This window comes from Gorilla gorilla, chromosome 9 (assembly GCF_029281585.2).
Source record: "Gorilla gorilla gorilla isolate KB3781 chromosome 9, NHGRI_mGorGor1-v2.1_pri, whole genome shotgun sequence".
Classification (NCBI taxonomy): domain Eukaryota; kingdom Metazoa; phylum Chordata; class Mammalia; order Primates; family Hominidae; genus Gorilla; species Gorilla gorilla.
In genome coordinates, this window is record NC_073233.2 from 141,498,644 (window position 1) to 141,522,661 (window position 24,018).

Below are 24,018 nucleotides of genomic sequence, written 5' to 3' on the forward strand. Positions count from 1 at the left end.
ACCAGGCTCAGGCAGGTACTGAGTGTTCCGTTGGCTCTGCCTTCCCTGCTGAGCACAGCCCCCAGGCTGGACCCCCTAGGATGCTGCTGGAATCTGGAAAAACAACAACAACCCCTACTCTGAACTTCTCGGTCAGCCTAAAACAAACAGCTGGGAACACGGTTATGCAGAGCCCATCCCTGCTTTAAAAAGTGCCATCTTCACAAGGTGTTACAAAACATTGCAGGCTGGATTACTTGTTTTAGTTGATCCTCTCTTCTTTCTCCCCAGTAAACTTCCATTTTTCTGATTTCACTTTGGCATCTTAGGACTACTCAGGGAATTATATTATTAAAAACAACACTGAAAATATTCCCACAAAACCCTACCAAGTAATACTGAATATAGAAACGTAAAACTGTATGTTTTACCTATAAAAAGGCAGGTAAGGTTTTAAAATCTTAGCATTCCTGTCTGTGTATATATGTATGAAAATTTAGGTTTAAGCTAATGTTTAACCCAATGCATTTATCTCAATTTGGGGGAAAAAAAGAGATCCTGACTGTGCGAGGGTTTGTTATGAAAACCGACACTTTTGCTGCTGCCTAAACCCTTGGCAAGCATAACCTAGCCCCTTCGGCATTGTTTGAAAGATGCCTGCAGGCATTCAGTTGTCTGCTTGCAAAGGACTCCTGTGCAATTATCAAATCTATGAAGACGCCTTCGATTTTGCAATGCTTCTGCTAAGCTCATTTTGGTAGGATTGCAGCATCTTACCTGTGTCACTGCAGATTTGTTTTCCCCAAACAAATAACTGCTGTGAGAGGTGGGATCACATTTAAATCATTAGACAAGGTGGGGAAGGGGCTGGGGAGAATCAGGCAAATCCAAATTTCCAACCTTCCCTCAGCAGGGACATCCCAAATTCTGCCAAGGGAAATTCATATTCCTGACGTAAGGAACAGGAAGGAGATACTGAGAGGATTCCGAATTTCAAGGGCATAATCTGCCCATTTGGTGGAAGGATAAAGAAAGGACAGCAGGCAGTAGAGGGTCTGTGTTACAACAAGAAATGCAGGAGCAGATGAGTGAGTGGAGAAGGAGGGATGGGGCAGGGAAGGAGCTCCAGGGGGAGAGGGGAGAGCAGTTCCGAAGGAAGGGAGGGAGGAGGAGAGTGGGGAGAGGTGGAGAGGGAGGGAGAGAGGGGGAGAGAGAGAGAGAGAGAGAGAGAGAGAGAGAGAGAGAGAGAGAGGGAAAAGAGAGAGACAGGGAGGCACAGAGATCTGGACTGATTCAGAAACAGAGAGAGAGACCACCACGACTGAGAGAGATAAGAGGGTGCCCCTTCCACCCTGCAGGTCCCAACATAGGCAGCAAGAAGGATTTATGGCTGGGAGTTCAAACCCCTCTTCTCCTACCCCCAGGACCACAACTGGTTAATGCCAGTTGGTGCCTTTCACTGAAACAGCAGTGCCTCACAGCATGGTGCAGATCTCGAACCCAGCTCACTTGATCCCCCGGAACAGAGAGCAAATCCCGTGCTGAAAGCATCTGCGCGCGTGTGAGCGAGTGAGTGTGTGTGTGTGTGCACACAGCAAGCCTACCTCTTTCACTCACATGCATCTCACACTCCCTGTCCTCACCCCTTCCTCCTTGCCTCTCCATCTCCCCACTGCCTCTCCTGCTCTCACGTCGTACAATCGCCCCAGGGAGAGAAAACACCCTTCCCCTGTACGGTACCTGGGATGAAGAGCAGGGCAGTTGTCGCCGAGAAGACAACCCAGTAGGCAGGATGGTACATCTCGACGCTGCGGTGCTCTCAGCTGCCGGGCTTGCTACTGCTTCTGCTGCTGCTACCGCTGCTGCCTTCCTCTGTGCTGAATTCTGAGCAGGTTTAAATCCAATGTTTGCAAAGGGAGGGAGAGAGCAGAAGAGAGAGAGAGAGAGCGCGAGAGATGGGAGCAGGCAGGCAGCGTCTCTGATTTTTTTTCTTGCACACAACTGGTAAGAATCATCAGCACCAATCTGTACAGGGCTCAGAGCAGACCTCCTCCAAGGCACGCATTGGCTCCACTCTCCTGAGCGACGGAAGGAGACTTTCCTGCTTGGAAGGCTTGACTCCAAGGGGAGTCGAAGCCGGCCCCTCACTCACCCCCTCACCGGAGCACAGCCCTGCATGTTGCTGTCTGTGTGAGTATGTTGATGTGGGGCTCACGTGGACACGTGAACACACACGAGCTCCTTGGTGGGCAGTGGAGAGGGCCTGGCACTGCCAGCAGGGCTCAGGGCACACCAAAAAAGAAAGGTTGCTTGGCAGAAATGTGACTAATGCCCATGCCAATTCCTTATCATTCTTCCTTCTTCCTAGTCTCCAGGCAGGGATGGAGCAGGAACTGCTACCCACGGGGAGAGCTCAGACATTTAAATCTGCACCCCACCCCTCCATTCGGCCATTAACAGCACTTGGAAGCAGTTGGTTTTCCCAGTAAGGAGATGGGCATGTTACAGTTTTAAACCAATGATGCAGGGAGAATTGGCCAGTTCCCCACAATCAGAGCATTCTGAAACTCTACCAAGGCAAGATGCTATAGAAGCTCAAACAATTGCTATGATTACAGCATAGGCAGGGACAGATTCAGATTAGATCTCAAGGAGGCGGAAACTTGCTGAAGTCATCGGAAATCTTCACAAGGAGAAGGCCACAGAAGGATACCTGTGGCTTCCTTCTGTTTTTTTTTTTTTTTTTTTTTTTTTGTTGTTGTTGTTGTTGTTGTTGTTGTTGTTTTTGCTTCTCCTTTTCAGGGTCCAGTCTGTCCCTTCCTCTGGAACGGCAGTTTACACCAGCAGTTTACACAGGATGGCAGTATCTCTGGGTGTAAGAAACCTCAGAACTTTCCCCTGCTCTAAAACGGCCTGCTTGCCCTCCCTAACACGTGCTTTTAAGCAGCACACCTTGCTGGCTGAGTTATGCTGCCACTGAACTATACCCTGAACTTGGAGGGTCTGTGATCAAAATAGCACTAAGTATTAGAGAAGGGACTGAGCAGGCTATTTCTGTCCCAAGTGCCCTCCAAAGACCTCAAGTGGCTTGGATTCCTTCCCAGCTCCATGTGTCCACACCTTGAGGTCTGTGAGTGACACTCCACAGGAGGTCATTCTCCCTTCCTCCTTTGCTGCAATTCCCAAAGTTTTCCCAAGTAACCTACTATGGGCAGGTATTCACCTCTATCACTTTAGTTAATCCTCACCAGAGTCCTTCCTTGTAGGCATTATGACCCCTGAATTTTCAACTGAGGTTGAGAGCGATTCAGTGACTTGCCACACAGCTAATGAGTTAAGATAAAAACCCAGGTCTGTCCTGCAAAATCCACGCAGCTTTTATAAAGCAGCCAATTGCCAACAAGTTCTTTGGGCCTGACTGAGCGCCTCTCTTTCTATAAAATAAATCATGTTTACTTTTAATGAAGTAAAACAATTGATTACTCCCCTCCTTATGAACAAGTCAGAAAACTTCAGCAGTAAAAGAGAAAATAGATGATGATTGTATCATCCACTGACACTTACGAAGTACCTACTTAACATAGTCATTTTTTCAGGGATGAGAATATGAAGAATATGATTTGTTCTCGTCTATAAAGGGCATACAATATATGTCAAGAGATCAGCCAAAAGTTAGCATTGTGACTTTGCAAATGTACATAAAAATAATAGGACACATACACACTGTTAGAGTCAAATTTTGTAGACCTCATCACTGCAAACATGTCGTTCACAAGCAAATTGATATGTGAATCCTTTAGGCAATGCTGGAATCCTGCAGAAATCCAGAATTATTACCAGTGGCTGAATACGCTGGAGAATACAACTGGCTTGAAATTGTGGGAGAGACCAGATAGGCCACAGAAACGAGATGGACCTCTCACGGAGGGGAAGAGAGCAGACACAGGCAGAAACCCTGCAGGGGGGAGTTAGGGGAGGAGATGGGAGACCAAGAGAGAAAGACCTTGAGTCCTAGACCAGTGATTTAGAAATTTCCCCCTGCTGGGAAAAACAGTTAATTTCTTTTTGAGCAGGGGAGTGCTGTGAATGAGAGGGAGTTAATTTATGGAAATTAATCTGGGTGAGGTGTACAGGAGGGATTGTGGCAAGCATACTTGTTAGTAGGCATGGCCCAAGTTTGATAGATCCTGGAACTGGTGGTAGCAGTGGAAGAGGAAAAGAAGGGGGTTGTATGTGGAACGCAGAAGACTTAGGAGGACGTAGTGACTGATGGCATTCTACGGATAATAGACATCATGTATTCACCCTCTGCAGGCTAGATTTTTTTAAAAAATATTATCACATTCAATTCCTAGCCATTACTCTATGAAGGTGTAATTATGCCTTTTTGAGAGATGAAGAAACTGAGACTTAGAAAGGTTAGGTCATTTATCCGAGGTCACACAGCTAGTTAGTGACAGCCAAAATTTAATCCTGGGTTTTTCTGTTTCCAAATAAGCGACTCCCTAGAAGAAATTATCATATTGGGCACCATCATTTTATTGAATATTCACATGCCAATCACTCAGGTATTGCCCTTATAAATCCCTATTTATTTATCACCCACATAGACTAGAGGGAGAGACTGGAGCTCAAAGAGTTTTAATAACATCCCCAACATTGCAGAGCTGCCCGGGTGTGGAGCCCCGGTTCAAGGCCTGCCTTCACCACTGGTGCTCTTAACCACAAGGAGGAGAGAGAAGGAGCAGCACTGGCAGCCTAGGAGGGGACCGAGTCCCAGCGCTGCCTGTGCAGTAGCACCTGAGGACATGGAAGTGCATTCCATGCAGCCCCAACCCCACTCCAGGAAAGAGGGGCACACACTACTAGTCAGTAGCTAGTGGCCAGACAGGAACAAAATTTCATTAAACTGTCTTGGGCCAATCACAATCCTAGGAACTTCATAAATTTTCTCTGTATTGCTAGCCCATTTTGCATAAATTTTCTCTGTATTGCTAGCCCATTTCACAGATAAATAAATAGAACAAGTTACAGACAGTCTCGAGTCCCTCCTCTAAGACTAATAAGTGGCAAGGAAATTGAGGCCTTTCTTACTCCAGAGTTTACATTCTTTCACCTTTCCCTGTCGACTATATTTTTGTTTTAAAAACACCCATTTATTCTGCCAGCATTTTTCCTAGTCCACACACATGCACACACATGAGCATACACACACACACATACCCCGAGTCTTTTAATTAAATTCACATTTAACACACTTCTATGTATGGCAGGAAAAAATTTTTAAAATTTGTATGCCTAATATGATCTTCCTTAAGGAAACACATAAATATGTATTTTCACTGATCAATTCTTTTAGGTCTATTATATGATTAAAACATATGTCTCTTTTATTTAAAAAAAGTAGAGGAAGGAATGTATAAATGCATATTTAATCAATAGATGGCACCAACTCTGTAAAGAGATATTACGGTCTACTGGGTCTATTTAAACATCTTTAAAAAATACAAATACAAATAAAAATGCTTCAATGCATATTTACTAGGGCGACTGCTCTGTTCTCTGGGGTAAATAATATGCAATTTTATACCTTCTGTGAATCTTTATTTTCTTCTTCCAAGGCAAACAAAATCATCAAAACTGTATTTAAATAGCAACAATGTGGGGGAACAAACCAACCAATACCGGGCAGTTGTGCAAGGAGACTTGACCGTCACACTTGCACTTCTGACTAGGATTCTTTCTTCTGGAACAGCGGTGTTGGGCTGACGTCTTCAAAGGCAGCGGCCAGCTTCCTAGGGCCAGATGGGGAATGGGAATGTTGGATCAGGGGTGAGGTCCCCCTGGGTCCAAGGTGTGCTCCTGCCTGATGCCAGTCCTGCTCCTTCACACCAGCTGTATGACCTTGGGCAAGGATACAGGGACTTCCTCTGACTCATACTGTTTCTTTGTTATACAGAGAACTGCACTGATGAAGAGATTACCTTGTGGTATGTTATGTATCCATTCATTCATGCAATAAATATTTCTTAGATACCTACTCTGGGCCAGGTACGAACCTACTACATGTGATGCAAAGAGATACAATGTAAAGCAAGATAAGACTGTCCTCACCCCTCCAAAATTCAGAGAGCAGTGGGGGAGGAGAACATTGAACCATGAATTGATTGCATTTATGAAAAGTGTGTGTAGAAAATATATAAGTCGATGGCAAAGCATGAGATACAGATACACCTGGGGACGGGGAGAGTGTGAGACTGCCCTGAGGACAGGACTTCTAAGCTGGGATCCCAGTAGGAGCTTCCCAGAAGGAGGAAAAGCCCGAGATTGTTCCTGGCAGATAAAAGCAGCAAGTGCAAACCCCTGAAGCAGAGACTAGACTGTGTGGACACTAACAGCTCTTTAGTGCAATTCACATTCACCCAACCTTTTGCTGAGACAAACTCTGCAGTAAATAGTGTTAAGATGATGGATTGGTGCACTTGGAGCCCAACAATGGAACAGGAAGGATGGATTTTTAGATACTGAAGTACTTGTTAGGGTGGGGGCTGCCTGCAAAAAATAAAAAGCAGAAGATGATAAAACATTACAGATTAAAATCTGACCCTTCCACTTAAGCTTTCAATATTCCAAAATGAACTGGAGCCTCCCGAGCTGTAAGTGATTCCCTGAGAGCAAGTTAAAGACTCTGGAAGGCACATTAACTCCTTTAAACCACAAAGGTGTCATTTAGTTCAAAGGAGCAATGATTTATTAAATGACTGGCTTATGACTAGAAGAGTAAGCCCTTCTGAAGTCCCAGGGACTCGCTTACAATGGGAGTCGTACCTTTGGACTCAGGTCTTAACCTATTTCTGATACTTCTTCGAAATTTGAATATGTTCACAAAATATCTTGGTCAAGCCCAAGAAAGCCTTAACAATAAGTATCACTTATGAAACATGCACTACGTTCCAGTTTCCCTGCAAGGTGGCTAACATGCACCGCGGCTACTCTTCACACCAATCCCTCCCACAAAGGAGACACTGCAACACACACTTTACAGAAATGTCAGCTAGGGTTTCCCCAGGGCTCTGCAGAGCATTGGCAGAGCTGAGATTCACTCAGAGCTGGCTGACTCCAAAGGCCACATGCTTTCCATCCTCCCTCAAAGGTCTCTGATACGCTTACATGAAAGCATTACAAGGTTTACTACATGATGTCAGCATTATACTTAAAAAATTTTTTTAAACCTTAAAGTAATATATTACATAGTTTATCAAGTTTTTAGTGTTAACTGCTTGAGATTGAAAACAGCATTCCAAATCCCACTCCGCAGGAGCAACAACTTCCATCTCTTTTAGCTATTTCTTCTGGTATTTGCTTCCTTTCTTTTAAAAATGTGCTTATATTTTTGGGAGGCCGAGGCAGGCAGATCACAAGGTTAAGAGATTGAGACCATCCTGGCCAACATGGTGAAACCCCGTCTCTACTAAAAATACAAAAATTAGCTGGGCATGGTGGCAGGTGCCCGTAGTCCCAGCTACCCAGGGGGCTGAGGCAGGGGAATCACTTGAACGTGGGAGGCAGAGGTTACAGTGAGCCGAGATCGCACCACTGCACTCCAGCCTGGTGAAAGATTGAGACTCCATCTGAAAAAAAAAAAAGTGCTTATTCTTCCACTTCTTCATTTAACAATTTTTAAAATGATTTACTGACTACCTACCACAGGAGATGAGGATTTAACCTTGTTCCCTGCTAACCTCACACCTCTCCTCCCTTTTTTTTTTTTTTTTTTCAGATGGAGTTTCACTCTTATCACCCAGGCTGCAGTGCAGTGGCGCAATCTTGGCTCACTGCAACCTCTGCCTCCCGAGTTCAAGAGATTCTCCTGCCTCAGCCTCTTGAGTAGCTGGGATTACAGGCAACTGCCACCACGCCTGGGTAATTTTTGTATTTTTTAGTAGAGATGGGGTTTTGCCATGTTCACCAGGCTTGTCTTGAACTCCTGACCTCAGGTGATCCGCCCGCCTCAGCCTCCCAAAGTGCTGGGATTACAGACATGAGCCACCGTACCCGGCCCCCTTTTTAAATATAAATAATTTCACAGTGTTTAATTATATCAATATGCAGTTGTTTAATTATATCAATATGCAGTATTGACATTTTTTATTATTGTCTTTCTTATGCAACTGTTTGCTTTTCCTGGAGATAATATTTGCCTTTTTGTTTAATTTGCTTAATTTTTTATAGACCTATCATTGACTCTCCCCAAACTTTCTGCAGAACTCTAAAATTTGTCTCAATATTGTTGAATCAATTGAGTAATCTCTCAATGTCTTGTATTAAAGGCATTCCCCAGAGTCATTCATCCCCCTGAGCCTAAGGTGTCATCTGGGACTTCCCTTTACCAAGAGAATACAACAGCCTGTGCTTCTCCCTTGTTTCTGGAGGCAGATTTTCTTTCCTCTCAGTGTCCTTCCTTGTATTAATGCAACTCATCTTTGTATAGATTGCTGAGAAAGCATACTTAGGTGGTTATCTGCATATTGGAAAATGGCTTTATTCTTACCTCACTCAACATGTATAGCTAGTTCAGCTGCACATAGAATGCTGGGTTGAAAATGAGTATACACTTCAAATTTTGAAGTCATTTCTCTATTTTCTTCTAAGTTTAAGCATTTTTGTTGAAAAGTTTGATGAATATCAATTTATGTATCTTTGTATGTGAGACAGTTTTATTTTGTCTCAGTAAATACTTAGGGTATTCTCTTTATTCATGGCTTTCCAAAATTTTGTAAAGATCTTTCTTAGGCCAGGTGTGGTGGCTCACGCCTGTAATCCCAGCACTTTGGGAGGCCAAGGTGGGCGGATCACGAGGTCAGGAGATCGAGACCATCCTGGCTAACACGGTGAAACCCAGTCTCTACTAAAAATACAAAAAAATTAGCCGGGCGTGGTGGCAGGCGCCTGCAGTCCCAGCTACTTGGGAGGCTGAGGCAGGAGAACGGCGTGAACCCCGGAGGCAGAGCTTGCAGTGAGCCAAGATGGCGCCACTGCACTCCAGCCTGGGTGACAAAGTGAGACTCCGTCTCAAAAAATAAAAAAAAAAGATCTTTCTTAATGTGGATCTGTTTCCTTTCATTGTGACAGGCACTCAATAAACTCTCTTAGTATGAAAATGTTCATGTCCTTTAACTCTGGGAATTTTGAATTTTTTTCACATTGTGGCTTCAAAATGTTTCTCTTCTCTATTTTATTTGTTCTTATTTGTGGAGGTCCTATTAAAAGGACATTAGAGTACCTGGATTGGTTTCCATCTATTTTCTCTCTTTTTCATCAAGATGCCCTTGACTTTAATTTCTCCTAGTGAATTTTGTTAATTATACTATCAAACTATTAATTTCAAATGGTCTTCTTTGTTGTCTTTTTTTAAAAAATAGTTCCCTATTCTTGTTTCACGTTCACAATATCTTCTAACGTCTCTCTGAGGATATTAATTAAGGTTTCTGAAATTCCCTTCTGCTGCCAGCAAAATCTCCATTTCCTCAGATAACGTATTTTTTTTCCCTCAGTTGTGTTGTCTTTGGCTTTTATGCGGAAAAGCTTCCTCAACTGTCTGGCGATCTTTGGTCTTCCTTTTATATTCAAGAGAAAAGCAACAAAAGACTAACTGGCATTACTGACTGGCAGATCCTTTAAAGATTATCAGGCAAGGAGCTGGCCTTGGGGCCCCTTCCCGCAAACTGTCAGCAGTTGTAGGTCCTTTTTTTTGTCCTTAAGCCAGACAAATTTCCCCACAGAGGAGCCCTTCATTCTCTTCCCAGGGGAGTAAAATCCTGGCTTCTCTCATTCTAGAAGAAGGCTCATTGGGTTTCACCATTCAGGATGGAGACTCTCAATGTCTTTGTTTTTAATAGAGGGCCTCAACTCTCTCCTGTGGTTGAGACTGGAGCCTCTCTTCTTCAATTCCTTCCAAAAATTAACTTTCCATTCATGCTATAGTGGGAGGATCAGGGAGTTCTGGGGATGAGAAGTGTATGACACAGACTTTCAACCAACCCTTTACTTTCAGCCCTCCCCATTTCTGTCTTCCAAGGTATCCTGTACCTCTCATTCCCCGGCCTGGGTCCAACAGTGTAAGTCTATCTGTCATGTCACCCTGCAGACCCTTAAATGTCCTTTCTTTACTAAATCAGTTGCCACTGATTGTTGTGTTTGTTTTTCTGAAGAAAACATCCATCACACCTCCAATTTTTTTCCCTTTTTTGTTTGTCCTTTGGGATTTGTACCTTTTTAACCCTTTGTTATCACGTCTATGAGATTAGCGAAGACACTGGAGATCAGCCCTCCATAACTGACTGCATACTAGTTCATGCACTTAGTAGCCATGAAGCAGGAAAGATGACAGACAGAACTGTGACCACACCCGGAATAGCAAGCTCTGCTTCCAACAGAAAGCAAAGTCCTGCACAAACAGGAGTCACTGAAATATGAGTGACTACTGCTGATGTGTGCATCAAACATGCACTTTTATGAGGTCATTTATTTGCTTCACCCCCGTGTGAAGGAGCACAGAAGGAACAAATTAGGCCCACTTCGCAGATAGAAAAATAAGGAGGAACTGAGATGAAAAGATCTGACCCAAATCCTAGCAAATCAAGGATTAAGTCAGGACCGGCATACATATATCCTGACACTTAGGCCTTTCCTACCAGCCAGCCCCGACAATGAATGCTCCTTTCAAACACTGTTGCTGTCACTAATCACATAAGCATTGCCTTAGCTCACACACAGCCCAAACACTGGCTAGATGTGCTGGAGACAGTGCAATAACCAAGCTCGCCTCATCATAAGCCTTCTATTTAGATATGCCTGATCCCACTTTAACTAAGTATTGAAGAAAATGGCACCAGATTTTCACCTCCGTATGCAAGTTTTCCCCCAGAACGTCTCTCAAGCAAGAACTGAAATAGCCTATGTAAGGGGGAAAAAGTCATTACCCCTTTTCCAAAGTGAAGAGCAGGAATGCAGAAGGACACCCACCCACAAGTAAGTGTCAGGCAGGGCCAGCACTCCCAGACTCCTGCCCGGAGCGCCACCCTCTGTCTTGTGGCTGACTTTGGTTTTCCCTTTCTCTCTCCTCCCTTTTGCTTTCCCCGCCCATTTCCTGTCCTCCTTTTCTCCCTGTGTGGAGGGGCCTCTCCGTACTCTTCTCTGAATGAAAAGGCTACTCTTCTCTCCTTGACATCTTGTTAGGCTGTGAATACACATCTATTGATTTGCATTTGGTGGAAGAAAAAGAGAAAAGGGGGGGAGGGGGTGAAGAAAAAGAAAAACACACAGTCACACATTCCCTAACTTCATGGCTTCCAAGGGGACATGTTCAAGCAATGCGGAGAATTTTAACTGCATCTCTTTCTGCCTCCGGAACCCTCCAGCCTCTCCATCACACCAGCTACTGCCTAGGTTCCACCTAGCCCGGGCCCACGCTCGCTCGGAGGAGGTGGCTGGCACCGAGGGAGCCACTCAGGCTTCCTCCCTCCTGCATGTCTGTGCTCACAGATTGCTGACACTGACCCTTTGTGTGAGGCTACAGTCCAAAATAAGTTTTCTTGCAGGATAGGGTCTCAGGAGAGTCAGGAGACTTTGTTGTTAGCAAAGGCTGGCCCCAGAGACTAAGTGACAATGACTTCCATGGTTGTGCTAGCTGTTCGTGCCAATGTAAAAATAAAGCCCAAGTCATTAAGAAGCATACAACTAGGAATCATACACCTCGGTTACAACTGAGGTTCTAACGCTTTCTAGCCATGAGGTACTTAACTCCACATTCTTCTCTTCCCAGAGACCAACATTTAGTGCACAGGGAATGCACACTTTTTTTTTTTTAAGGATTTACACCCAAAATTAATTCCAAAGCTGCACAGAGATGCAGGACAAGCTCTTCCTTGTCCCTGGCATCTTTGGGGGCCGGGAGCTAATTCTCTATGTAGCAAAAGTGGCCAAGGAATCAAAGAGTTTATTACTTCAACTCAATATGCATCTTTCTATGGCAAAAACTAAGTCAGCATCTAATCTAGGACCATTTTAGCTTATTTTCAAGTAATATTTACTAAGCATTCAATCAGTAACCGTTACTGAGCATCCATTGTGCGCAAAGAGAAGCTGAGTGTGCACAGAAGATTGAGCCCTGCAGAAGGCAGAGATGGCCCTGATGCAGTGTTCCACGGTCCCCGGAGAAAGGAGGGAGGCAGCCAAATGACCAGCAAAAAAGCCTTTGGAAAGTAGGAACACCTCTGCACGTGGCCATATCATCGCTGCGGTAGTGGATATGACATTCTCTAGGCACAGCCACATCTGCGTATTTCACAAAGAATGCACTATTAGCCAAAGATAGCGGTGCCATGTAAATGAAATCAGCCAGCACAGTATTTTAAATAATCCCGGTTTTGGTTCAGTCCACATGCGCACCTTTCAAAATGGAAACACTGGACCGAGCAGTAATGACAGAGAAAAAAACAAACTCCAGCTACATGTATTTGGACTGGAAACTGTGGAGAGCTCAAGATTGAAATGAATCTGATTGCCCTCCCAGATTTACCTTACACAAAACCGCAGCACTTATGTGAAGATGCCCTCCCGCAAAATTAGATTCTTCAAGCTTCACTAGGTACCTGTGTTTGACAGACTTGCTTCTGTTTTCAATATTTCCTTGAAGGATGTAAGAGCCTCTGAGGCCTCCAAAGTTCAGTTAAACCAAAGACCTGCGAGTTAGGATGTTAACCTAAAGATGCCCCTGCTCAGAAGTCTATACTATTGAACTGCAATTCTCACGAGGGGAAGTGGTGAAGAAAGCCTTTTTGCTCTTTTGCTTTTTTGCTGAGGGGGGGCATGCTGGGTACTCCCTGGAATGAACAATGCTCTCCCAAATCTTCATCACGCCTGGAACACAGATGCTGATACAAAATGAGAACTCAGAGCCTGAGGAGCAGGTTACCTGGACTTTGTTCTGGTAGAGCTTGGAGCAGGGTTTTGAATGGACTTGTGTTCCTTGTTACCTTTAACACAAACTACATGGGTCTCTCATTACTTCCACCACCAACAAAGATTTTGAATTTGCCCGTGGTCCTAGGAACCCTGGAGCAAGGAGGATGATTAAATCAACAAACTTCAGTGACCCTCGGCCTCTTTTCCAGGCAACTCTCTTGTTGCCTGACATTAATATTTCCAGAGCCTACTTAGCTGCATATATTTTTATCCAAAATGTGTGGCTAGAGAAAATAACTTCATTAATATGGTGGCAAAATACTAAAAGAAAAGGTCAGGGGGTGACACACACACAAAATCGCCTCTGGACAGTGTCTCCGTGTCCCCAAGAAGCTACACTGAACACCTGAGACCCACTTAGGAACTCACCAACTGTGAGGACCATGCATCTCTTAGGAACTACCTGCCATGACAGCTCAGCCCTGAGACCCACTAAGAGTCCTGAAAGGTTCCAGCGTGCTCAGAAGAGAGTGCACCCATAGGTTCCACAGCACCGTGGGCCTTTATTTACACAGCACCCTTTCCCCAGCACCAACCTAAAGCATTTTTGTTTTTGTTTTTGAGATAGGGCCTCACTCTGTCACCCAGGCTGGAGTGCAGTGGTGCAATTATATCTTATAGCAGCCGCAAAACTCCTGGGTTCAAGCAATGCTCCTGCCTCAGTCTTCAAAAGCATTGGGATTACACGCGTGAGCCACCACATTCGACCCATGACAGCATTTTAAGGTGGAAATTAGCTCATGGAGCCTTTGCCAGGATCTGCAGGTGCCAAGGGTTCGGAGCTGAGGAATACAGAGCCAGAAATGGCAAACAGCGGTAGGTCCAGCCGTGCGAAAGGGCACACTTGTCACTATATCTTCCAGGCCAAGATTTTGGCCACGACATTGGAGCATCAAGAACTCATGGCTCCTGTACTCTGATCTCTGATAGCAAAGAGGAAATATTTCTTCCCTGACACTTTCATTAAGGCTTTAGTAACCTCCCCAACCACCTCCCATGGAAGGAGGCTCACAACCCACATTCACAGCTTTCAGTGTCTATCCTCTGGAACAGCATATGCCAGCAGTGGCAAACTGGCAGCCTGGGAGCTGAATTTGACCCCAGGACACGTATTCTATATCCAGCGGTATTTTTAAATAAAGTACGTTGCCAACAAGTCCTCATCCAGATTTTTAGGTTTTCTTGAAAAATCAGATGACTTGATCAAGCTGATTCTTCATTCCATCTAATAAAAATCGTCTGGAATTCTAGCTGCTCTTCTAGGCAAAGAAGCCCCTCTGTGCTACTGCAGCCCCCGGGGCCCACTTCATTCATATATACAACCCACCCTTCCAGGCCTCCCCTGCACCTACAGTGTAGTGTCTCTCTCTCTCTCTCTCTCTCTCTCACTCATATTACTGTAAGTTAAAACACTGAGAATCTGAGAATGCTTTTATTCTCACCCAAGAAAACATCACCAGAGACTTAGAAATTATCCAACTTCCTCCCCAAGTAGGAGAAATAGTGAAGAGATCATTTTGCAAGGGCTCAATTTTACCCATCTGGATATCTCAGTGTGCGGCACATGAAGCCTTCATTACATTTCTATAATCAGTTGCAGATAATACGGTCCTCCAGAGAGGGATGTTCATGTTCTCAGAAACCTGGAAGAGCAGGAGTAGGTGAAAAAGTCATGTGTGACCTTCACAGGCACCTACAAGTAGAGGGGCCAGAAAGTGTGGTTTTCGTTCCTCCTCCAAAGCAGGCCAGTGGGCATTAGTAATGGTGGGGGAGGGAGGAGGTCCCTAGGGAGGATCTGCATAGTGACACTGAGACCATTTACCAAGACACAAATGCAAACTGAAAGAGTAATATTCTTCAGTGACATATTCAAGCAGGAGAGAAACCTGTTTTAAAAACAACCACCAAAACCTGCTTACCTCGTTTTGCATGATGCTCCCTCGCCCTCTTCTTAAGTACACACTTTGTGGAAGAGACACACACATTTGCATGATGGTACAAAGAAAAGGCCCTTTACCCACCAGGATGGAGAGAAATGAGAGGGAGGGAGTGGGGGGTAGTGAAGCAGCTGGTTCCACAGAAGGAAAGCGAGCAGGACTGAGTACCGATTTTGGCTTTGGGAGAACAAGGCATTCGGAAGCAAGAAGCCATGTTGGTAAGTGCAGGCCCCTCCTCCCCATAGAGGCCAGGGAACAGCCCGGAGCACAGGGGCTAATCTGTGCGAAGAGCCCTTGGTTTCCGTGGACCACAGACAGAAACATCAGCTGGTGATGACATACAGGGTATCGCCCGTTCTCTGATCTCAGAGTGAAAAGGGACCACGGCAGGCTCCTGACTCATGCAGGCCCCTCACCCCACCTTGTATGGCCTCCTTCCCCTGTGCAGCCTCTTCCCACAGTGCAGCCTTCTCCCCCTGTGCAGCTTCCTCCCCCTGTGCAGCCTTCTCCCCTGTGCAGCCTCCTCCCCCTGTGCAGCCTCCTCCCCTGTGCAGCCTCCTCCTTCAGCATGGCCTCCTCCCCCTGTGCAGCTTCCTCCCCTGTGCAGCCTCCTCCTTCAGCGTGGACTCCTCCCCGTGTGCAGCCTCCTCCCCGTGTGGCCTCCTCCCCCTATGTGGCCTCCTCCCCCTGTGCAGCTTCCTCCTTCAGTATGGCCTCCTCCCCTTGTGTGGCTTCCTTCCCCTGTGTGGCCTTCTCCTTCAGTGTGGCCTCCTCCCCATGTGCGACCTCCTGCCCCAGTGTGGCCTCTGCCCCCAGTGCAGCCTCCTCCCCGTGTGGCCCCCTCCTTCAGTGTGGCCTCCTTCCCCTGTGTGGCCTCCTCACCCTGTGCAGCCTCCTTCTTCATTGTGGCCTCCTCCCCCTGTACAGCCTTCTCCTTCAGTATGGCCTCCTCCCCGTGTGGCCTCCTCCTTCAGTGTGGCCTCTTCCCCATGTGCGACCTCCTGCCCCAGTGTGGCCTCTGCCCCCAGTGCGGCCTCCTCCCCCTGTGTGGCCCCCTCCTTCATTGTGGCCTCCTCCCCCTGTGTGGCCTACTACCCCTGTACAGCCTCCTCCTTCAGTATGGCCTCCTCCCCGTGTGGCCTCCTCCTTCACTGTGGCCTCTTCCTCATGTGCGACCTCCTGCCCCAGTGTGGCCTCTGCCCCCAGTGCGGCTTCCTCCCCCTATGTGGCCTCCTGCCCCTGTACGGCCTCCTCCCTCAGTGTGGCCTCCTACTTCAGTGTGGCCTCCTCCCCCTGTGCAGCCTCCTGCCCCAGTGTGGCCTTCTCCCCCTGTGCAGCCTCGTCCCTCTCTGCGGCCTCCTCCCCCTTGTGCAGCCTCCTCACCTTGTGCGGCCTCCTTCCCTTGTGCAGGCTCCTTACCTTGTGCCACTTTTCTGGAAAAAAGTGTCACAACCTGTGCTATCACCGCCCACTGGGGACACTAGTAAACAGGAAACTTGTGTTGGCTTGAGGACCATCACTTTTGTTTCTTGCATCTGTGGCCAGGGCCTTCTCAGCACTGCTGTTCTGCACTGCAGCCTCAGTCTCCAGGAGGAATTCAGTAAATATGTGTGGAATGAACGTAGAGACGCGTGAATGAATGAATGAACATCAAGGGTCCCTACAAAATCACTTTCGTGGCGTAGGCCACAAGCCATACTCCAACAGGCAGAATTCAGAGAGTGAAGAGACTTTGAGATCAGATAGGCCTGAGTCGGAATCCTGCTGTGTAACCTTAGACAGCTGCCCTCCCCTCTCTGAGTCCCTATTTCCTTACCTGATGAATTAAGATAAGAATGTTCATCCCACAGTGCTGCCATGAGGAGTAAGTGAGAGAAAGTCTGTAAAGCACTCAGCACAGCGCTTAGGAGCTCAATAAAGGGCCACTGTTGTCATTACTGGTCCAGCAACAACCTGACATATTGATTTCTAGCAAGTCTTATTCTCAAGCGGATCCCGAAGATTCCCACATGGAAGTTTCCTGGATCGCATGCCAGGTGGAAAGGTCTCTACACCCCCACAGTGACCTCCAGCTGACTGCTTCTCAGGGTGTCACTTGAGGAAACTCTTCATCAAACTCTTTCTGCAGCCTGCCCTACCCATACGAAATTTCCTTCCAGAGTGTGGGCTTGCATGCAACCACACGGAGGGCTCTTCCAGCTCCCTGGCCCTGCCGTTAGACTCCTTCCTCCTTGATGTCTTGATTTGCCTTGTCCGCCCGCTCCTGCCTGCATCCCTGCACGCCCATGCTCTCTACTCCCTGCGGCATGCCCCAGGGCACTTTATTCTTGGCTCTGGTTCTTGGTCTGGTTTTTCTCAGCCCTCTTCCAGTCTTTAAAAAATCAGAAATATGGAAACTTACATTTGACACAGTCACAAATAACTTTTGTCTCAGTCAAGTGACGAAGACACCCAACATATATGCAATAGAGGGTTAGGCCATTTCACAGATAACTAAGATTTTGATTTCTTCTCTTTCCAGCTCTCAGATAAACAGTCTAGCAATGGATGCTTCCGAGGCAGCAGAGCCTCATGGCAAGCATCCAAACAGACCTGGGTTTGGGATCTGGCTGTGACACTCAGTCCCTCCAGGCAGCACGCCTCGGTGTCTGCTATCTTCAGTCTCCTCGTCAATACAATGGGGATAAAGAAAGTAACTACTTCCTCATGCCAGTGTGAGAAAGGATGGCAACATGTGTTAAGAAGCACTGAGAACAGTGTCTGGCGTGCAAAAGTATTCAGTTGATGTTAGGCATCACCGTCATCATAAGAGGAGCCAATGGCATTTATTGAGAATATTCTGGCTAGACTCTATACTAGACACTTGAGATACAAGACGGTAACACCAGAAAAGGCCTCTGGACCCTGAATTTAAAGTGCACAGGGAAGTAGAGACTTTTGTTAAATAATCATGCACATAGACAGGAATTATCACCGTGACGATTACCTGAAATGGAGGGGCACTGTATTAAGGAGGAGAAGTGGGAGGCTGAACCTGGTTTAACAGGCCAGGGAAGCCTTCCCTCAGGAGGGGAGATTTCGTCTGAGATCTCAGGGATGAATGAAAGTCATTCAGGTTGGGGGATGCACATGCGGGAAATGACCAGGGCCCATTTAAGGAACTGAAAGAAGGCCCAGGTGGCCAGGGCAGGTGAGGGTGGAGGAGCAGAGGAAGGCCAAATCCTAGGGAGAACACAGGGTCTGCTGAGGAGCGTTGTCTCCATCCTGACACTGAGGGAGAACTAGTGATGATGTATAAGTTTGGGGAAGAGGTGTGCATGAGCATTCTGGGTGCAATGTGTAGAATGAATTGGAAAGGAGCAGACATGGATGGGGCGGGGACAGTCGGAAGTGCACTGCATCAGTCCAGGCATGAACAAGAGCAGCTTTGTCTGAAGCACTAGATGATGGCAATGGGCACGGACACCCACTACCGGACTGTAGAGTTTTAGGAAATACAAGCCACAGAATTTGGTGGTGATGGGAACAGGGGCAGCAGAGTTTTCAAATCTGACCCCTCGATTCCTGGTTCTGTTTCTGCACGGATGCACGGACATAGTGTCAATGGATGAGAAAGGACATAGTGAACTCAGACCTGGCTGAAGAGTGCAGTCATGGGTTCTGCTGGGGAAGCAGCATTACAACACATCACAACAGCTCATTGTTCTAGAATCAGACTGCCTGGACTCCAATCCTGTATCCATTCCCAACAGTCGGTGTGACCTGAAACTCTCCAAGCTTAATTTCCTTAACAATTCCCACCCGCCAACCTCAGAGTTGACATGAAGATCTGAGACCATGGACACGAAGCCATGAGCACAGTGCATGGCACACAGTAATAACTCAACACAGGCCAAGACTTTGTAAGCTGCATGGCATAAGCAGCAATTAAAGGAGTCATAACTCCCTCTCTCCAAGTTTCTTCAGGTTCAGGTAATAGAGACTTTTGCCTTCTCAGGAAAAGTATTAAGAAGCTGCTGTCTGTCCTTTGCTTCCCACTGCTCTTCCCCCACAGGAATAAGATTGATTTCTCTAATTAGAGAGATGACAAAGGTCTGACATGTCTGAGTCCTTGTTTCTCCACTAGGCAGGGTTAATGTATTACCAGGCTCTGCTCACACACATTTATTCGTTTTGTGTCTCCCTCCCTGCTCCCTCCATCTGGCCCTCTCTCCCTCTTTCTCGCTGCCTTTCTCCCCTTAAAAGGGCTATCTGGAGTTCATGTGGGTCCTCCTTTCTGTTCCTTCCTCCTCTGGGTGATAAGCCACTGGCAGGCCCTGGCTCTGCAGAGGGAGGCCTACAGCTACAGTTGACAAATTATTTTGCCTGTGGCCAAATGAATGAGATCAGTTGGGAGAAAGGAGGCTGTTAAATGAGAAGCTCATTTTGGACTTGAATCAAGACTGCATTCTCCAGTTCAGCCTTACTAGTAATAAGATTGATGGTTTGATGCCTGTTTGACTTGGTGTTTCTCAGCTCTTTCAGGAGCCGGTGGCGAGAGAGAAATGATGAATTGTACTCTTTAAGCTCTACAGTAATTGATGCCAGCCACGATGTCAAAAAATGAGATGATCTTGGGAAACATATACAGGAATAAGGAAACCTAGAACTGAGTCTTATCTTTTCAATGGCTTGACTAAAAAATACTTGCCAGGAATGAGCAGAGAGAAAAGTGGGAGCAGATTAAGAGAGGGTCATGTTACAAAATCCAGGAGAAGAGAGGGCCTTCATGAGGAGGGAGTGATGGACAATGCAGCAACTGGCTAAGATGAGTGTTTACTTTCTTCTGTTACATGATTGTCAGGGAGGGCATTAATGGCCTTAGAAAAAACTCCTTTGTAGCGGTAAGGGAGTAGAAGCTAACCTCCTGTGGGTTGGAAGATGAGTAGAAGGTGAAGAAAGGAGAGAGGACAAGCACATAGACAACTTTCCAAGAATACCGGCTATGAAGAGACAGAGAAAGACCCGGGGGCCACTTACCACTCCAGACCCCAACCCAGATCTGTCTCAAGCAGACCCCACACCTCCATTTCACAGCTGGACTGGAAAAGCCGGGCTCTATGAATATAACCCTCCAACACTCTCTGTTAATCATCGGTTCATAGGAGTGATGCTCATGGGCGTTTTTTTTTTCTTTCTGAACTGTGTTGAAACACAATCTCTTACATAAATGGACATCCCAATTCAATTGATTCTTTTGACCACGAGGTTCATCCCAATGAACCCTCTACCAGAAAATATGAATTGGGCTGTTGTGTCTTCCTGGCAAGAATCATCCTTTTATTTTCAGGGATATTATAGTGCCTCGTATATTTCCCGTTACAGTAGGTGTCACAAGGTATAGTAACTATTTCTGCTCCTCTCCGTAACCATCCCCAGCTGCTAAACTTGTCCTTGTCTCACACAGTAGGAACTCAATAGTGATTGTAAAATAGCTGAGAAACGGGCAGCATCCTTCCCCGGCTTGTGGTGAAATGTTGACAAAATTGGATTTCTGTGTTGGACACAGTTCAGAAGATACTAAGGAGACATGATGACTAAATGCAATATGGTATCCTGGATGGGATCCTGGAATGAAAGAACATTCGTGGGAAAACTAGTGAATGCCCTCAGCACACCCAGCCTAAGGCATGAAACCCTATTTCCTTGTACCCCAGGTTCTTGTTTTTTAGAGAAAGTTGAAAGATATGTAAACCTTTCCTCCGAAGCAGCTCAGCATGAGGATATGGGAAGATGAAAGGATATCCTGGACATTCTTGTGTGTCCTCATAAACAAATTAACCTTCCTAGAAAAAAAAAATTAAGAAAAAGGAGTCATCCTTAGTCTTTCGGTCTAGTTTTCCTTCACATGGGTTTGTTTAAATGTAGGAGGAGTTCTGCCTGCAGAATGGATAAGGAACTTGGTAATAACTTATTTCATTTAGTTCCATCTTTAGTATTTTGTCCTCATGGTTGAAGACTTCTTTGGAGAGCATATTTAACGATCATATGACAATGAAGATTGAATGAAATATCTCTAGCTTTGTCTTTTTCTTATAAAGCAATATGGATCTCCCATACCCCTATGCAAATGAAAGTTGCCCAGGAAACTATCTGTATCTACAAAAGAAGAGATGATAGTGTCGTCTGCAGCAAGGAACACACAAGTCAACCAGAGAAGAAGTCAGGATCAGGATACATCTTTAGGTGCTGTTAAAAAGTCATAAAATGATCCGTGAAATTCTGAGTCTGAATGTGGGATTATATTCAAAAGCGAGTTGAAATAGCTTGCCCTAGCAAAACAATGACAACAATGGCAACAGCAACAACGTTTACTACTTGCTAACCACTTACTATGTGCTGGGCACTGTGCAAAGCACAGCGTGTTCCATCATCCCATCCTCACAACCCTGTTGGATGGTCCTACTCTTATCCTCATTTCACAGGCAAAGACGTACAGGATTAAAAACGTTGAGCAACTTTCCCAAGGCCATTTCTGCACTAGGAATAGACATAGCCAGGATTCCTCTGGGTCCGGGGCCCACGCTCTTAGCCACTTCCTTATAGCACATCTGAATCGGTAAGCCTGGGCACATATCATGCAAGTTCTGGAGTGTCCACTGTCACAAGGGCAAGGGGCAAAGAGTGTGTTCTCTATGAGGGTCACAAGTCTTCTCTGTGCACATCATGGAAGAGGTACCATAAGTTCTGTCTTTCTGCAGCTGCCCCTGGCTGTCCGGAGCTCCCTGGGATGCCTCATCCTCAGAAATTTCCCTGCGAAGAATCCTTTTACCCACCTGTACCTTGACTAACTCCCATAGATTCTGAACCATGCTGGTTTAACATATATTTACTGGACCAGGTCATGCCACCCCAAATTCTTTTTTGGAAAAAGCTATACATGGAGAATAAATTATCTAATAATACATCTCAGGCAACATGCTAAGCAGTGGGGATGTGAAGATGATAAGACCTGGTCTTTGATAGCAAATTGATACACTAATTAACATTAATAGCTTAATTGGTAATAACGGCTTAAGGCATTACTGCATCTACTTAAGATGCTATCGTTTTCTTGGGACCTCTCAATGCTGAAGCTCAAACGAATAACCCACGGTGTGAATTTCAGAACCCTCAGCAAGTTGGGAGTGGAGTGGACAGCAGGCCAAGAAAAGGGCCACTTCCCAATTCCACAGTCTTAAAAGCATGAAGGAGGGAAGGAGTCAGGGGAGCCTCCTCAGCTCCTCAGAGTTTCCTTGTCCGTGGTCTTTCTGTGTAAGAATTCAGAGGGTGCTGAACGCCACAGCCAGTCCTAGGCTTGTGATAAACCACATACACCTCGAACAGCTCACTCAGAAACATGAGTACATGAGGACTCCGATCCGACAGTGCTCCACACATTAACATGCATACAAACCCTCAAGGGATCTGGCCAAAATGCGGATCCTGGCTCTGTGGATCTTAGGCAAGGCCTGAGCATCTGCATCCCCAGGGAGCTTCCAGCTGATACTGACGCCGCTGGTTCTGGGAACCACACTCTGAGGAGCAAGGCTCTGGAATGCCTTCCACCACGCCATCATTTCCCAGTGGCCACCCAGGTCTTACTTGGATACCTCCATTGATGGGGAGCTTACTGCCCTTTAGGATAGCTTTTTCTTCGGTGCTGTTTCTTCCGTGAAGCTGAAATTTGTTATTCTCAACCACTGAATGTTGTTCTGCCCAAAGATCAGTGATTTTCTCACATTCAAATTCCCAATTATCTGTGATAGGCAGGAGCTATGGAAATAAATTCCCTTCAAAGGGTAAATGCAGATACCTACTGATTATTTCAGCCCAGGTGGGGCTGATTCTGCCGCCTTCGACACAGTAAAAGCTGAGTTACAGAGGACTTCACATACCAGGCAGCAGAGCCGGGAACCAGCATCCATGGCCCATTATGACTGTATTGTTCATGAACAATTTAGGGATCTGCAAACTTATTGCTAAACATTATGGTTTCTTCAGTGAGATAAGAAGGGCAATTAGGATGAAAAGAGAAACAAATGCAACTGCTTGGGGAATGTGGATTGTGTATAAGTGTGTATATGAACCCAGATCAATCTGAGCAATGAGCCATTTGGTTTGGTCTGAGGAGATCTGAGCAGCAGAGATCGTGTGGCTGTCTCTTAGTATAACCTTGCTTCTAGACAAGGCTTGAGGGTGTCCTAATTTCACACTTGAACTCCAGTGTCCCAAGGACCTTTTGAGAACTGGTGACATCTTGGACTGTTTCGGCTTTGGATGAAGGTGGAGAACAAGCAATGGGTCAAAACAAAGCAGGCACCACCTGCCAATTCTCCATGTTGCACAGCCCATGCCTGTGTGGGAGCAGCCGGTGTCATGGCTACTGCTGAAGATAAAGAGAAGAACATGTATCTGAAGGTTTGAAATTTTAACAACAGCTTCTTGGTCGTTAATGAATAATAGACACCTGGGAGGGGTCAATGCCACCCACAAAACTGGGGCCTAATATCTGATAGGCTGTCAATGTCCAAGCCATAGCTTGAGTTTCCAAGTCAAACTTCCTTTTCCCCAGATAAAGGAAACACTGGGAAGGAAACAATGGTTAGATTAGCAAGGCCGGCCTGGAGGCTACCGGGAACGAATAGCGCGATAGCTCCGCTTTCCTTGGAAAGAAAAGCTTGGAGAGGACAGAGAAGGGGAACCACCCCGCCCCCTCCTCCCAGCACACACTCTCGTCACCACCCTGCACGAAATGGGAACATTTTCAGGCCCCAGTTATGATTTAAATGAAGCACACCGCACCAATATTGTGTGGTGCCATCTGTTATTTTATATTTCACGAAATTTGGCCAGTTTTGAAATATTATAATTATATCTCCTACATTACGTATGCAACGCAGACATTTTCTGAAACATAAATACAGTGTGTGGGAAATGTGACTGTATTTATAGCCCTTGGCTGGTGGGCACCATCAACGGCCTGGCGAGGGCAGCCTGCCAGCACTGCAGGGCCCGGGGGGAAGCACGCCTCCCCCACCCCACCCCATCCCCCAGG

General features: G+C 46.1%; 1 protein-coding gene across 2 annotated transcripts in view; it reads right to left on the reverse strand.

Moving 5' to 3' along the window:
- OPCML (opioid binding protein/cell adhesion molecule like) overlaps positions 1-2,370 on the reverse strand; it is a 1,134,040-nt gene extending 1,131,670 nt beyond the window's left edge. Inside the window, exon 1 of one of the 2 annotated variants that reach the window (XM_019037341.3) lies at positions 1,720-2,360. In XM_019037341.3, coding sequence (XP_018892886.2) covers positions 1,720-1,780 — 61 coding nt within the window. In that variant the 5' untranslated portion in view covers positions 1,781-2,360. Of the gene's footprint in view, positions 1-1,719 lie in introns of both variants that reach the window. The other variant, XM_019037338.4, reaches the window with a different exon arrangement.
- Positions 2,371-24,018: the final 21,648 nt, after the last annotated feature.